At 50.6% G+C, this 13,696-nt stretch overlaps 1 protein-coding gene across 2 annotated transcripts; it reads left to right on the top strand.

Annotated features, from left to right (window-relative positions):
• Positions 1-1,132: 1,132 nt before the first annotated feature.
• LHX9 (LIM homeobox 9) lies at positions 1,133-13,368 on the top strand (the record flags this gene model as incomplete). Of its 2 annotated transcripts, none has more annotated exons than XM_082765820.1 (5): positions 1,133-1,323; positions 2,722-2,924; positions 3,507-3,862; positions 8,591-8,793; positions 13,312-13,368. In XM_082765820.1, the coding sequence occupies exons 1-5, from the start codon at positions 1,150-1,152 to the stop codon at positions 13,366-13,368; spliced, it is 993 nt and encodes a 330-aa protein (XP_082621946.1). In that variant the 5' UTR covers positions 1,133-1,149. The 2 variants fall into 2 exon arrangements, with proteins under 2 accessions (XP_082621946.1, XP_082621945.1); XM_082765819.1 differs by lacking the exon at positions 13,312-13,368 and adding an exon at positions 9,973-10,230.
• Between the last annotated feature and the right edge of the window lie 328 nt (positions 13,369-13,696).

Below are 13,696 nucleotides of genomic sequence, written 5' to 3'. Positions count from 1 at the left end.
GGGGCTGGGGTACTTGTTTCACTAGTCGCGCTCGGGCTTGGTGTGGAGCGTCCCCCAGGGAGCGAGGAGCGCAGAGCTGCCGCCAGGAAGATCCTTCAGTGGGGATCGAGGTGTCAGGAAACAGCCGGCAGCTGTTCCAGAGAAAGGCAAGGAAGAGTGGTGTGAAAAGTAAGTAGGAAAAAGGGGAGAGGAGGGGAGGGGGAGCAGGGAGAGAGATTAGCCAGGGAGGAATGCATCGCCCGGACCCCTGCGCGCAACCAGCGCTCGCAGCCGGCGGCCGGGGAGCGGCCGAGGGACGAGACCGCAGCGGGGGTGGGGGCCTTCCCTTCCCTTCCCTTCCCTTCCCTTCCCTTCCCTTCCCTTCCCTTCCCTTCCCTTCCCTTCCCTTCCCTTCCCTTCCCTTCCCTTCCCTTCCCTTCCCTTCCCTTCCCTTCCCTTCCCTTCCCTTCCCTTCCCTTCCCTTCCCTTCCCCACCCCGGGCACAGAGCCGTACCCCTTTGCCCGGCCCGGCCCCTCCCGGGCGCCTCCAGCCCGCGGGGCTCCGGGTTTGGGGGAGGCGATAAAGCCCACCCCAGCCCACCCCAGCCCACCCCCAGCCCGGCCGCGGTGTTTGTCACGGCTTGCCCATCACTAGGGGTTGAGAGGAGTATGACAGGTCTTTGTTGTCTGAATAAAAATCAGTGGCAGCTCAAGGGAGAGAACTCCTCCTACTAAATTATCAAAAATGGGCTGGCTTTAGTCTCTTAACAAATTGGACAGAGCTCCGGAAAGCAGCAGTCCCAAATCCAACCTACAGGCACTGGGAACTTTAAAGCAACCAGGGACTGCTGAAAATAGCACTTCTTTTTGCTTTCTTTGTATTCAAAACTATAGCCTTTCCCGAGCGCTTCTACTGCCCCAGGTCCAAGTCTCTCCAGACAGGAGCCCCGGCTCTCCAGAACAGTAACAGATCCTTTAGCTCGCTTTTGTTATTTTATTTTTTTTTTTAATTAATTATTATCACATTTTCTCCCCCTTGTTTGTTTTCTGCACATCTTCAGGAAGCCCTCGGTGCTTGTGCAAAGAGAAGCTCCTATTGCAACCTCCCTCCCTGCGCTGTGCGCCTCGGTGTAAACCTTTTGGATGATCTAAAGACTCTGGGGTCTGTATATGGAAATAGTGGGGTGCAGAGCAGAAGAAAATACTTGTCCTTTCCGTCCCCCAGCCATGCTTTTCCACGGGATCTCCGGAGGCCATATCCAAGGAATCATGGAGGAGATGGAGAGGCGATCCAAGACCGAGTCCCGCCTGGCCAAAGGGGGACAGATGAACGGCCGAGAAACGGTAAGGAGGGAGCCGGCCCCGCTCGAGAGGGGTCCTGCGAGCCTGGGCCCCCACGGGACAGCCCCGGCTTGGGGGCAGCCAAAGGCGCTGCCCCCCCTGCCCCTTCCCCGCAACCCTGAGCTTGTAGAAACTGTTCCCGGCCAGCCTCCCGCAAGGCCGGGTGCCGTGCCGGGCCGTGCCGGGCCGGGCTCACTTGCATTTGTCCCCCCCATGCTGCCGGGTGTGCTCTCTGGAGCACGGGGGGAGTATTTGGGGTCGCTGTTCGGGGCGCTGCGAGCAGCCCTGCGGTGGCCGTGCCCCGTCCGAGGGGGGCTGCGGTGTGTGCTCCGCTTTCCGCGCTGCTCGCACCTCCCAAACGAAATCCTGCACCCTCCGGCTGCTGCCTTTTCCTCGCCGTTTCTGGCCCCGAGCGGGGGGCAGGCAGAGAGGGGGCTCTCCCCCAGCACCAAGCCCGCTTTGGGGCGGCAGCGGGGGGGTCCCGCAGCGCTCTGTGCCCCCCCTCGCCCACTTGTAGGGCTTCTGCGGCCCCGCAAGGACCGGGCACAAAGTAACGGCCCGGAGCCTGCGCCGCCGCCTCGGGCCCTGGGGTCTCCCCCCCTCTCTCCTAAAAAAAAAGCCCCCGCTTTGTTGCGGGAGGATTTGCAATGTAAATCCCCCTCGCCTTTCCCATCGCCGTAAGAAAGGGGCGCGCAGCACAACTTCGGGTCGGAAAATGACCGCGGAGCTGCCGCTTTCACACACTTGTGGCTGCACGGGGGGGGTGTTGGGGGCCCGTTTTCCCCGCTCCTTTCCCGGCGAGAGCAGCCCCGGGCTCCGCGGCGGAGCTTTTGTTGCGGCGGCCGCTCCGTGTGCCCCTTTGTGCGGATCCGGCTGCTCCGGGGGCGCCCGGCCCCGGCAACCAGCACGAGTTGCTTGCCCAAAAGATGCTGGTTTTTCGGCGAAACCCGGCCCGGGGCTGAGCGCCCGCTGCTCTTTGCAGCATCCACCTGTCTCCTCTTCCCCAGCTCCGCTCGTAAGCGGCCCGTTCGCCTGCTGAGAAGGGCTCGGGGCTGCTTGGAGCACGGGGGAAAATTGCCGGGAGCGCGCACCCGTGCCCCAAAGTTGCAGCGCAGCAGAGCGGTGCTGCCCTGCTCGGAAACGCCGCTCCCCCGGAGCGCCCCGATCCACGGGCAAGAGCGACGGGGAAGCTCCAGATGTAACTTGCCAAACCCGGAGAAGAACCGGCTCCGCTTCCCTTGCCGAGGCCTAAGCAGTCGCCTCCACATGTCCCAAAGCCGTGAGGCTGTTGAGGGGGGGGGTTAGCGGGGTGCAGCCGGCAGCCGAAGCCCGGTGGCGGTGCTGGGGGGTCGCGGGGAGCGTCCCAGCCCCGTGTGACCCGTGGTCGCGGTTGTCTTGCAGAACATGCCCCCCCTGAGCCCCGAGAAGCCCGCTCTGTGCGCCGGCTGCGGAGGGAAGATCTCCGACAGATATTACCTGCTGGCTGTGGACAAACAGTGGCACCTCAGGTGTCTTAAGTGCTGTGAATGTAAACTGGCTTTGGAGTCAGAGCTCACCTGCTTTGCCAAGGACGGCAGTATTTACTGCAAGGAGGATTACTACAGGTACAGCAAGCAAAACCGCAGCCCCTCACAAGGCATTGCCACGCGAAACGCGCTTTAATTCCACACGGGCTTGCAAGGGCGGCTTTTTGCGGCCGCCGGTTCCCTGACCGCATGCCCCTGTCCCCTCCCTGCATCCTCACCCGTGCCGACCCCAAACGGGTGGCCGGGGGGGTGTGGGGCACACGAGCCCCACAGGAGCCGTGCCTCGGCTGTCCCGCTGCCCTGGGGTAGCCCCCGGCAAAGGCAGCCGGGAGCCAACCAAAGTTTCCCCCTGCCCGCTGCCTGCCGGTTTTTCCGCCGCTCGGGACCCGAGCAGCCCCTTCCTCGGCCCTAAAAGCAGGGGGAGCTTTTAGGGGTCCCACCCGCCCCTGTCTGCGCTCACTGGCGGCGGGGCAGCTTCTGCACGCCCAAGGGGACGGGGCCACCCGGCGGAAAATGTCCCCAGGCGCTGGTCCCAGCAGCCCGGGCCGGGGCCGGGGGCTCACCGCCGCCCCCCCCGGCCGGGAAGGAGGCGGGTGGGCAGCGGCGGGGGCGGCCTTGCCCTGCTTGCCTCGTTGATGCCCACTTCTCCGTTTCCCTCAGAAGGTTCTCCGTGCAGAGATGTGCCCGCTGCCACCTTGGGATCTCGGCCTCTGAAATGGTCATGAGAGCCAGGGAGTCGGTGTATCACCTGAGCTGCTTCACCTGCACCACCTGCAACAAGACTCTGACCACGGGCGATCACTTTGGCATGAAGGACAACCTGGTTTACTGCAGGGCCCACTTCGAGTCCCTTTTGCAAGGAGAATACCCCCCTCAGCTGAGCTACACCGAGCTGGCGGCCAAGAGCGGAGGGCTGGCGCTGCCTTACTTCAACGGCACCGGCACGGTCCAGAAGGGGAGGCCCAGGAAAAGAAAGAGCCCTGCCCTAGGAGTGGACATCGTCAACTACAACTCAGGTGGGAAACACACACGGAGCTCCCCTGCCCCTCCGCAGAGAGCTCGCTCGGGCTTCCCCTGGGCTAGGCAGTGCGTGAGGGACCCGGGCAGGCCAAATCTTGCTGCAGCACTGGGCAATCAGACAAGCAGCCCTCGGAGGGCTGCAGGGTTTGCGGGGAAGCTAGCAGCAGCCCTCCTCGAGGGCTGTCTTTGCCTATTAATGTCAAGCGCCCAAACTTAGCCACTTCCCAGGGTAAAGACAAAACCAAACCAAACCAAATCCCTGACAAACACCGCGGAGTTCTTTCTCCATAGGAACCTCAGAGGCAGCGGTGCCGTTATCTGTATTTTACGAACAAAAACCACTTCGTCATTCAGACCTCAAATTAAAAGCACCCGAAAGGATCAGCAAAAAAATAATAATTGTAGAGAAAAGGCAGTGCATGGCTCCTACGGCGTCAATGGAGTATGCACGCACTCAATAAAGATAGGCAACCCGTAGCAATGAACTCTTCGGGCTAACAGTCCCGTTTTACTGGCACATAAACATCCGAGCTGCACAAGAGGCCAACGAATAAATGCTGTTCCCTGCAACTAAGCCTTAACAAATGTAATTAACGAGAACGGGCTCTGCTCTCTTAAGGGGAGGCAGGGAGCGGGTGGTGCTCTGCCTTAAATCCCCCCTACCTCCAGCCACTTGAAGTCCCCAAGCCGTGTCTAGAGACAGTGCTGGCGGCCGGCGGCGGGGCGCTTCAGGCGGGGGTTCACCAGGCGGGAGAAGAAAGCGGCGAGGGTTAAGCCCCATTACCCAGCTCCCGACCCCAAAATGCTTGCAGAGAGCGCAGGGAGAGGGACGCGAGCGAGCTGCGGCCTCCCTGCCTCCTTCCCTGCCTCCTTCCCTGCCTCCTTCCCTGCCTCCCTCCGCCCCAAAGCCGCTCGCTGCCACTGGGGGCCCCTGCGCGGCTCCTCCTGGCGGGCCGGGAGCTGCTGCATCTCCTCCGAGCCGCGGGCCTCGGAGCCAGGGCAATCACGGCGCTAATTGTTCCTTGTTAATTGAAGATGACATCGGAATCCCTGGCTCCGGAGCGGTTTCCAATCAGTGCTGAAAGCTGCTAAAGAAAAGGGGACCTGTAGCACAGCCAGGGCTCGCTCAGTCCCGGCTGCTGAGGGGGTGGGGGGGCGCCTATGCCTCCGGTTCCCCCCCTCTCCCCCACATCCCCTAAAAATCCCCCTTAAACAGAAATATTTAGGGACAGCTTCTCGTCAGGATTAGGTTGGGAAATTAGGGAAAAACGAAAAGCTGTGGATATGACGAAACAGCCCCTAAACTTCGGGTCAGGACTCGCGAGAGGCATTATTTGCAGGCGCTGTCAGAGTTTTCGTGCGCCAGTCCTAAAAGTCTCCTGCGTTACACCAGCGGGGGATGTAAGTTGTTTCGCCGACTCCAAAATGGGATTAAAAACCACTGCTCACGATAAAAATGTAGCTCACTTCATCGAGATCTCGCAGAATTAAAAACAGAACAAACAAACAAACAAGCCGCTTTAATCTGATGCTTTGGACTCGCTCTAGCTGGCCGAGAACCGTGACCCGGTAGGGCCGTAATGCTTTTATTTAGTCGTTTAAGGCATTACCGAGCCATGTCCAGCGCTGACACACGCTCTCGACAAAACACAGCTTGCAGCCAAACCGCGCAGCCGGCGCAAACGACTGCAGCCCACCGCCCCTCCGCGCTCCGGCTGCAGGGGGAGGAACAGGAGGCTCTGCCCGTCCCGAAACGAGCAGCGGGAGCCGAAACCGTTTCTCCCGAAACACGAAAGTCTCCCAACAATTGGCGGCCACCGCCCCGCGCTCACGGCACCGGCCCCGCGGGGCCGAGCAGGGCACCGCTTCCAGCGGGCGGGCGGCCGCCGGGCACGGCCCCGCAGGGACAGGGGCTCAGCCCCGCACCCCGGGGTGCTGGGGGCGGCTCCTGCCTCCCCCGGCCCGGCTCGCAGCCCCCTATGGCCCGGCCCGACCCGGCCGAGCCCCCGCTCCCCGCAGCCCCCGGCGCGGCGCAGCCTCCCCGCGGCCGAGCGGGTCCCCAGGGGCGGCCACCAAAGGCTCGTTCCCGTCGCCCCCGGTTTGCTCAGTGCCCCCCCGCTAACACCCGGAGGGGAAGAGGAAGCCCGGGTTGTCCGGGGCGATGTGGAGAGAGTTTCCCATCGGGGGAGAGAGCCGGGCTCGGGTCAGTGCCACCGAGCCGCCGTCCCCAGCCGGCCGCGCGTAAAAACGCGTGTGTGTGCCAGCGCCCCCGGCCCCGAGCTCCTTTTGTCCCGGGGAGCGCAGCTCGGGGCCAGAAGGGACCGAATTCTGCCTCCGGAGCCACAGCAGCCTCCCTCTGCTCTGCTCTGCTCTGGTCAGCGCTTTGCTCGCTGCCTCGCAGCTCCCCGGCTGTAAAGTGGGAACGCAACGATAAATAACTCGAAATGATCCGAGGTAAAAGCCGTTCCTACCGGTGAAGTGCCTGGAAGCAACGTGAAAAAATGGGAGAAAGTATTCAAAAGTACTTAAAACATTCAAAGCTTTCTCTATATTACCTCTTATATCACAGAATTAATATGTATTTTGAGGGAAACCGTGTTGACTTACAGCCCACAGGATATAGAAATGAGATGGTGAAGAAGATTTCCCTAGGAAAATATTTTACACAGCTGTTGCTGAAAGAGCTGTTTACTTTATTTCACAGTATACATGTGAAAAATTCTTGGCAATAAAAAGCAAACTGTTGTAGCTCTTTCCAAAGCAAAATTAAATTCACAGCCCCGTGATCCCGTGGCAATGAAATGAGCAACGTCTTGCCCGATTTTTCGCTTCCCCCTGCTTCCCGGGCAGCAGCGTAAAGCTCCGCACACAGCGCGGCAAAGCCACGCAGCGCTGCGCCACCCGTGGAAAACAGAGCCTGCTCTTATCACTGCATTAGCTAGGCTTGTCCGAGGATGCTGTCAGCCCCGTTCCCGTTTTCTGGTGAAAATGAAAGCCCAAGTCAATCAGGGACAAAAAGCAGCCCACAGAACCGAAGGCAGCGAGCAGGACAGAGGAGCCCGAGGAAGTTCGCTTTGCTGCTGCAAACGTGAGCGATCCGAGGGGAAGAACAGGAAAGCAAACAAACAAGCAGCTTGCAACTGTCTGAAGTGAAACTCAAGGATTGAATTCTGGTAATCTGATTTATGTCAGCGTGCGAGTTACTGCCCACACGCCTTGACTGAAGGCAGTGTGATTGCTTGTGAAAACAAGGAGTAAATACAATCCAAATCTGGTCTGAAATTGTTTTTGAGGCAAATTTCAACCCCTGGTATTTTCAGAAGTGTCAGCTCACTTTGTTTGAAAGTGCTCATATACTTCCTACCAAGCCCAGAAGCAAACCTAGCTATAATTAACTATTCACCTGATTTTCTGTCAAAGTGTTGTCTTACCAGCATCTGTTCTTGTTGACTCGTCTTATAATTCAAAAGAGAAAGCACCTTCAAGAAGCTTTTTATTTTCTCCTGGTTTCAAGTTGTTTTGCCTCTGTTTTTAGCACTGTCAACATCAGTCTCTGTATTGTGCGATTTCTCTCCTTCTCTCCTCTCTTTTTGGAGAAACCGGGAGCTACTTGGCCTAGTAAATAATCCACTATTTGAGAGCAGTTCAGAAATTCAAATGAGCAACTAATGAAACTTGATCTAGTTTACACACATTTGGAAATATTTTTAATTAGCTGTTCTTTAAAGCTGTTCTTTAATTAATATGCTCTACCGTGATTACATCATCAATTCTCTCCTGTGTGACTGAGCTATCTTTACAAAATGGGATCCTGAAAGTAACCCAATTGCTTTTAAGCCAAAAAGAAAAATACAGGATGCCACGGTCCCTGAATAGCTGCAACTCTAGTGTGCAAGTCACACCCATAAAAGCGTAATCTGGAACAAAGTCACCTTTTAGAGACACTTTGAAAATCCTGAGTCAGAGAAATCAGGGAAACTCTTACACTTTGGAGCTGCTGCTTGTTTGCTTGTAGAAATGTCACAGATCAGGACCAGCGAAGAGCTACTGCGGATCGGGACTGAGACCGAGGGCCTGAATCAAGCCCCAGTGCAGCCACTTTCTGGAGATGCTTTATGGAGCAAAGTCTCTGAGCAGTTCACATGAACTCCCAGGCAGAGCCCAAAAACATTCATTTTAGCAGCAAAAAAAGTCCAGATTTTATGCTTTCCTGATCAACTGTCATAACAAAGTTTCCCACTGCACATCTTTTTATATAGGTGCTTGTGATTTGGGGGAAAGCTCAGGAACACTCAGAATGCTGGCTTGACCTTTATTCTCCTCGCGAGCTAAGAGTGTTTCAGTGAGTGAGATTTCAAAATCTGAATGAGATTTCAAATGACTCTGTGGATGCCCAAAGCAAAACCATCACCACAGGGAAAAGACTTGTTTGAAAATAAATGCCAAAGGAGAGAGAACTTCCTAAGTCTGCCCTTAGTAGGTAAAGGCCTGGGAGACATAGCGTGTTTTAAGAATAGGAAAAGGTCATCTTCTTGATCTTTTTTTTTGTCTCATTTAATTATCACATCTGTACTTATTCTTGCACCACGATAGCTCTTCCTTCCTCTCTTTCTTGCTTGCTTCCTTCCTTCCAAATAGTACACGCGTGACGATTTTTGCCTTGTTTCATTTACCCTGCGTGGGGCATGGCCACTAACTCCTCGTTTCCTTTGTTCATTGCCCAGGTTGTAACGAGAATGAGGCAGATCACCTGGACAGAGACCAGCAGCCTTATCCCCCATCCCAGAAGACAAAGCGCATGCGCACCTCCTTCAAACACCACCAGCTTCGTACCATGAAGTCCTACTTTGCTATCAACCACAACCCAGATGCCAAGGACCTCAAGCAGCTTGCCCAGAAAACAGGCCTGACCAAGAGAGTTCTGCAGGTAAGCAGCCACCATCACAGGCTTGCCAGCATTTTCCCCTACCCCCGCCAGCCGATAGCATTTCCCGTATGCGTAACGAGAGCGATATATATACAAATACTTCTGTTAGCTGCGTCCCTAGTGGGTTTTCAGAGGGGTGCGGTGTTACACAGCAGGAGTGCCAAATACGTGCCTTATCACCCAAAGGCAGCCAAACACTGCAACGTCATTTGTAAGTAGTTGCATCCTCGAGACGAGGAAACAGCCTCCACAGCCTACCAACTCAGGAGATACCCTGGAATCTGTAGTCAATTTGTGGTGGCCTCACTAAGGATAGAGGTAGCGAACCTTCTCGTTTTACACACACTGGGTGAAGCCTTTGGGCTCCTGTGCCGCAGTGAATGTGGCCCCTCAGTGAGCCGATGCCCCGGTACACAGGAGGGAAGCTTTGACCGCTGTGATCTCCAGGACCAGCCTGTTCCCTGTAATCACTAAGGGCCTCTGTAGTAAAAAGTTACCTCTCTGTGAAAGCGCCCAGCAGACAACGTTAATAAAAATCCCCATAAAGGTGCATGCTAGCTCAGCGAAGTTAAAGCGAGGGATGTGTTACATGCAGGGTGCCAAAGAAGGGCAGCGATCGAGGTAGAAGGAGAATCTATTAGCGGCGATTGCTCGTCTGTGTTACATACCACCTAAAGCATTTCCAGTGAACCTTACGGAACAGAAAGACTAGGTGACCCGTATCAACAACCTGTATGCAGGGATGGTGTAATCACCCCTCCCTCCCTTCCTCGTTAGCCTTTTAAAAGGATCGAGATAAACTCCAAGCCTTGGCAAAAATCTGCTCATTCACCCTTTGCCTCGATCTCTGTTGTGAGTCTTGACCCCAAACCTCTCCAACCTGAGGGAACACCATGTGGCCATCCAGAAGTCGCTCCCCTTGGGTGCGTGAGCGAGCAGGTTTTTTCCAAGGCTGCCCCTCGAGGTCTGCAGGCTGGGCCGCCGCGTTGCAGCGAGCGCCGTGGCGCCGGGCCCTCCCGCGTGTTGTAGTCAGGACCACCAGTAGCGAGCGAAGCTGTAGAGCGACTTGGGCGACTGGCCACACAAATCAATCGGCAGGACAATTGCGTAAAAGCAAGAACAAAGACAAACAAACACAAACAAGCATCGGTAAAGAAATCAATTGGGATTGGTTTGCAGGTTTGGTTTCAAAACGCGAGAGCCAAATTCAGAAGGAACCTTTTGCGGCAGGAGAATGGGGGTGTCGATAAAGCTGATGGCACCTCGCTTCCGGCACCGCCCTCAGCAGACAGCGGCGCACTCACTCCACCCGGCACTGCGACCACTTTAACAGACCTGACCAATCCCACTATCACTGTAGTGACATCAGTGACCTCTAACTTGGACAGCCACGAATCCGGGAGCCCCTCACAAACTACCTTAACAAACCTTTTCTAACATTTCCTTTTTTTTTTTTTTTTTTTTTTTTTTAAAAATCTTACTCTTCTTCTTTATTATTATTATTATTATTATTATAATTTTTATTAATTTCAAGCCTTTTTTTTTTTTTTAAAAAAAAAAAAAAAACAAAATAACAAACCCACAAAATATTTGGGAAAATAAACAGCTTGATGTGTAGCATCTGCAGCCACTTGGCAAATGAGTTTGAAGTAATATGTTGCTATAATAAATGAAGATTTATTGTTGATAAATTGTACTCAAATTTTTTTAATTCATCAGACAACTGAGGAGAAGGTTATGAATCATTCCAATAAGTGCCTCTTAAAATTGTATGTTACTTATTTCCAGAATCTTGAAAAAAAGATTACTACTACTACTACAGCAAAAACAAAAACAAACTAACAACAAAAACAGAAGTTTCTTTTCCCTCCTTGACAACCAGACAAAAATCAGTTTAATTATAGCCAAAAGAATGCTGCTTCAGGATTGTTTGTTCACTCCTGGCATTTAAGAACACAAATTTTCATTTTATTTTTATAACGCATCTACAAATTTTGTATGATTTCTTTTTTAAGTGTAGAGAAATAAATGCAAAACAAATTAAGTTAATCACTGGACTAGTCAGACCGCAAGTCCCAGTGCTTTTTGCTTACGCATCGGTCACAAGCCTGACCCCGCTGAGCACTGGGGAGTCTCACTGGGACAGCCAAACACCCCTCCGGCAGCTCTTCACCCAGCTGGGACGTCCTCAGCCACCGCTGAAAGCTGGTGGGGGGCTGCAGAGCGAGCCCCAGCCCGCGCGTGGGGGTGCCGCTGCGAGTCTCTGCCTTCACCGTCTGTTCGGGCAGGAGGCAAGATGCGGGGAACACCCTCCAGAGTGAGCTCACTGCTCTAAGGGCAGTATTAAAGTAGTAACAGCAGAGTGACAGCTCAGGCTGGGAGTCCCACTGATCTGAGGAATTGCACAGGGAGGGTTTTTTTTTTTATTATTTTTCTCTGCAATCGGTCACACAGCACTGATTTGGAATTAAAGAAAAAGAATGCAGTTTGCTACACGGCCTCGATGCCATGCTATTAAAGCAAACAGCCTCTTTAGTGAGCACAAAAATGATTTCCAAGGACGCATACGCACACGTACTGTTAAAACCAGTTTTTGATAAATCACACTTTTTCAGGGAAAATGGAAATAAGCAAAATATAATTTCTTAAGACGTTTAAGGAATATGATTTTAGTACAATTTACTCATTGCTATTTTGAATTTACTTTAGATGTTTCCTGAGATTGTATCAGAGTCTTTGTTTAACACAGGAACTTAAAACCTTTAGTTCATTACTATCTTTAACATATGCTTTAACTTTTTAAACTTTGTATAAACGGAAAAAAAAATGTTAGCAAGAATTCTTACAAAATTGGGAATTGGCAGTGAATGATTTTAAAAGAGATAAACTCAGAAGCCTTGTGGATGCTGATCTGAATACATTTCTTAGTTTACAATAGTGATCTTTCTCTTTTTAATTTTATTTAAGCTAAAAGTCTGAATGGTCTGGGCAGTGGTGAATGTTCATTTGTATCCTTTTATTGTAGTTGAACACCAATTAGATTGTGGAGAGTCTCAGAAACAAAACGAACAAAAAACAGTCAAGATCTATGTCTTGCTTTTAGTGGATTGTTAAGAATAACTTTGCACATATACCCCACTTTTTAGACACCATCAAATCTCCTTTTTGGTGGTCAAAGTGGCTATTTAATATATTTTAAAGGTGTCCTTTTTGGCTGTATAAATGTGTGGTTACATATTGACAGTTCACTGCCCACATTAAAGTGCATTATTGTAATTTTTGCTCAGGGTTTTTAGAAAATTAGCACAGAAAAGTAGCTTATTTTTAAAAAAAAAGATGATGGAAGAGATGTTAACACTGTAATAGAAGAAAGGTGTGTTTGCCATTATATATTTAGCAAGTATGGTTATCATCTTCTAAGGATATTAAATCTTGACTTTTCCTATTTCTATTATCTTATGGGCATTTACCACTAACCAGACCAAACAACCTTGGTAAGGCTGAGATCTTTATTAATACACTTTTACAGGTAAAAAATATTGATACTTATAAATTTTGTTCTTTGACAGAACAATATATGGTACTAGAGATCTACTTTATTAAGTAGACTAATTAAAACTCAGTTCTACTATGTGCCTTATGATATACCTTGGGAGTAAGTTTGTGAAAAATCAGGATATATGTGTTGTTTGTTAAATTAACTGTTTTAAGCCCTTTTGACACCTCACTAGTTTTGTACTGTTTTACCTCTTATTTCTGAAACTCTTTTTATGGTGTATCCTGTTAGAGGGGACAAACATGTCATAGAAAGCAGTTGTGCACTCTTTCAGATATAGTTGATAAATCCAATAATCTTATATATTGAGCTTCGTGTTTATAGTACAGTAAGTGGTCTAGCAAAATTGTCCATGTTTCTTTGTTTATTGATAAATGCATTGTATAGAAACTATTTCCCCTAAATATTTATGGACCAAACAATTGTGATATATCCTATTAAATTTGTGTGAATAAACCATTTTGAATCTAAGGAGTATTATTTCCCATCAGTTTTTTATTTTTATTTTTTAATTATTATTATTATTATTATTTTGTTTTAATTTAAAGCCTCCATGTTCCAGTGTGTCTCTTTGCTTTTACGGTCTCTGTGAACAATTGGTATTAAACATGGAAACACGCCCTTTTAAATATTCTAAAATACGGTTCCTTCTTAGGTTTTCAATTTCTTCATAGTCAATGTGTATGCTACTGCTGGTGCAATTTAGATTTTAGCCTCTTAACCCCCCTTTTTGAACATGCAAAGTAATGCCCCACTGATTTGATATTGAAACCCTGTCGTAGACTTCTAAAAAAGCCAGAGAACTAGTAGCTAAAGTTATTGCATGACAAATATAACCTAAATAATATGATGAAATGAATCAAGATTTAATGCTAGGTATATTGAACACAAAATAGAATTGCAGACCCCGAAAAGCCAGGTTGCTCTGTAGTTTAATAAATTGTCACTATGATTTCTTTCAGGGAGAACAAATCATGGGGCATTACAGCCAAACATCCCGACGTTTGAAAATTCCCTAAAGTATTAAAAGAAGGGGAAAAGTTTGATCGGAAATCCACTGCAGTGAAGACAAAGACAATATTAGGTTATGATAATCATACATTTAAAAATCTATTGAGCCAAAAAATAAAAATAAAAGACTTGATGTCATTTCCTGAATGTTAACAAAACATATGTTATTTTATGGTGTCTAATTAACACAACTGAAGGCTTCAACAAATTGTGTGGTATTAAAAACAAACTTAGAGAAACTATGTATAAAACCAGAGCAACCTGGCAGCAATCTACCCGGCCCATATTTGAAGAAAACTTTTCTTTCAAAATATCACATTTGTCAAGCACAAGTAC

This window comes from Aythya marila (assembly GCF_965140915.1).
Source record: "Aythya marila genome assembly, chromosome: 8".
In the NCBI taxonomy this organism is placed as follows: domain Eukaryota; kingdom Metazoa; phylum Chordata; class Aves; order Anseriformes; family Anatidae; genus Aythya; species Aythya marila.
The sequence above is the reverse complement of the archived record's forward strand: the minus strand, read 5'-3'. Positions and strand labels throughout refer to the sequence as shown.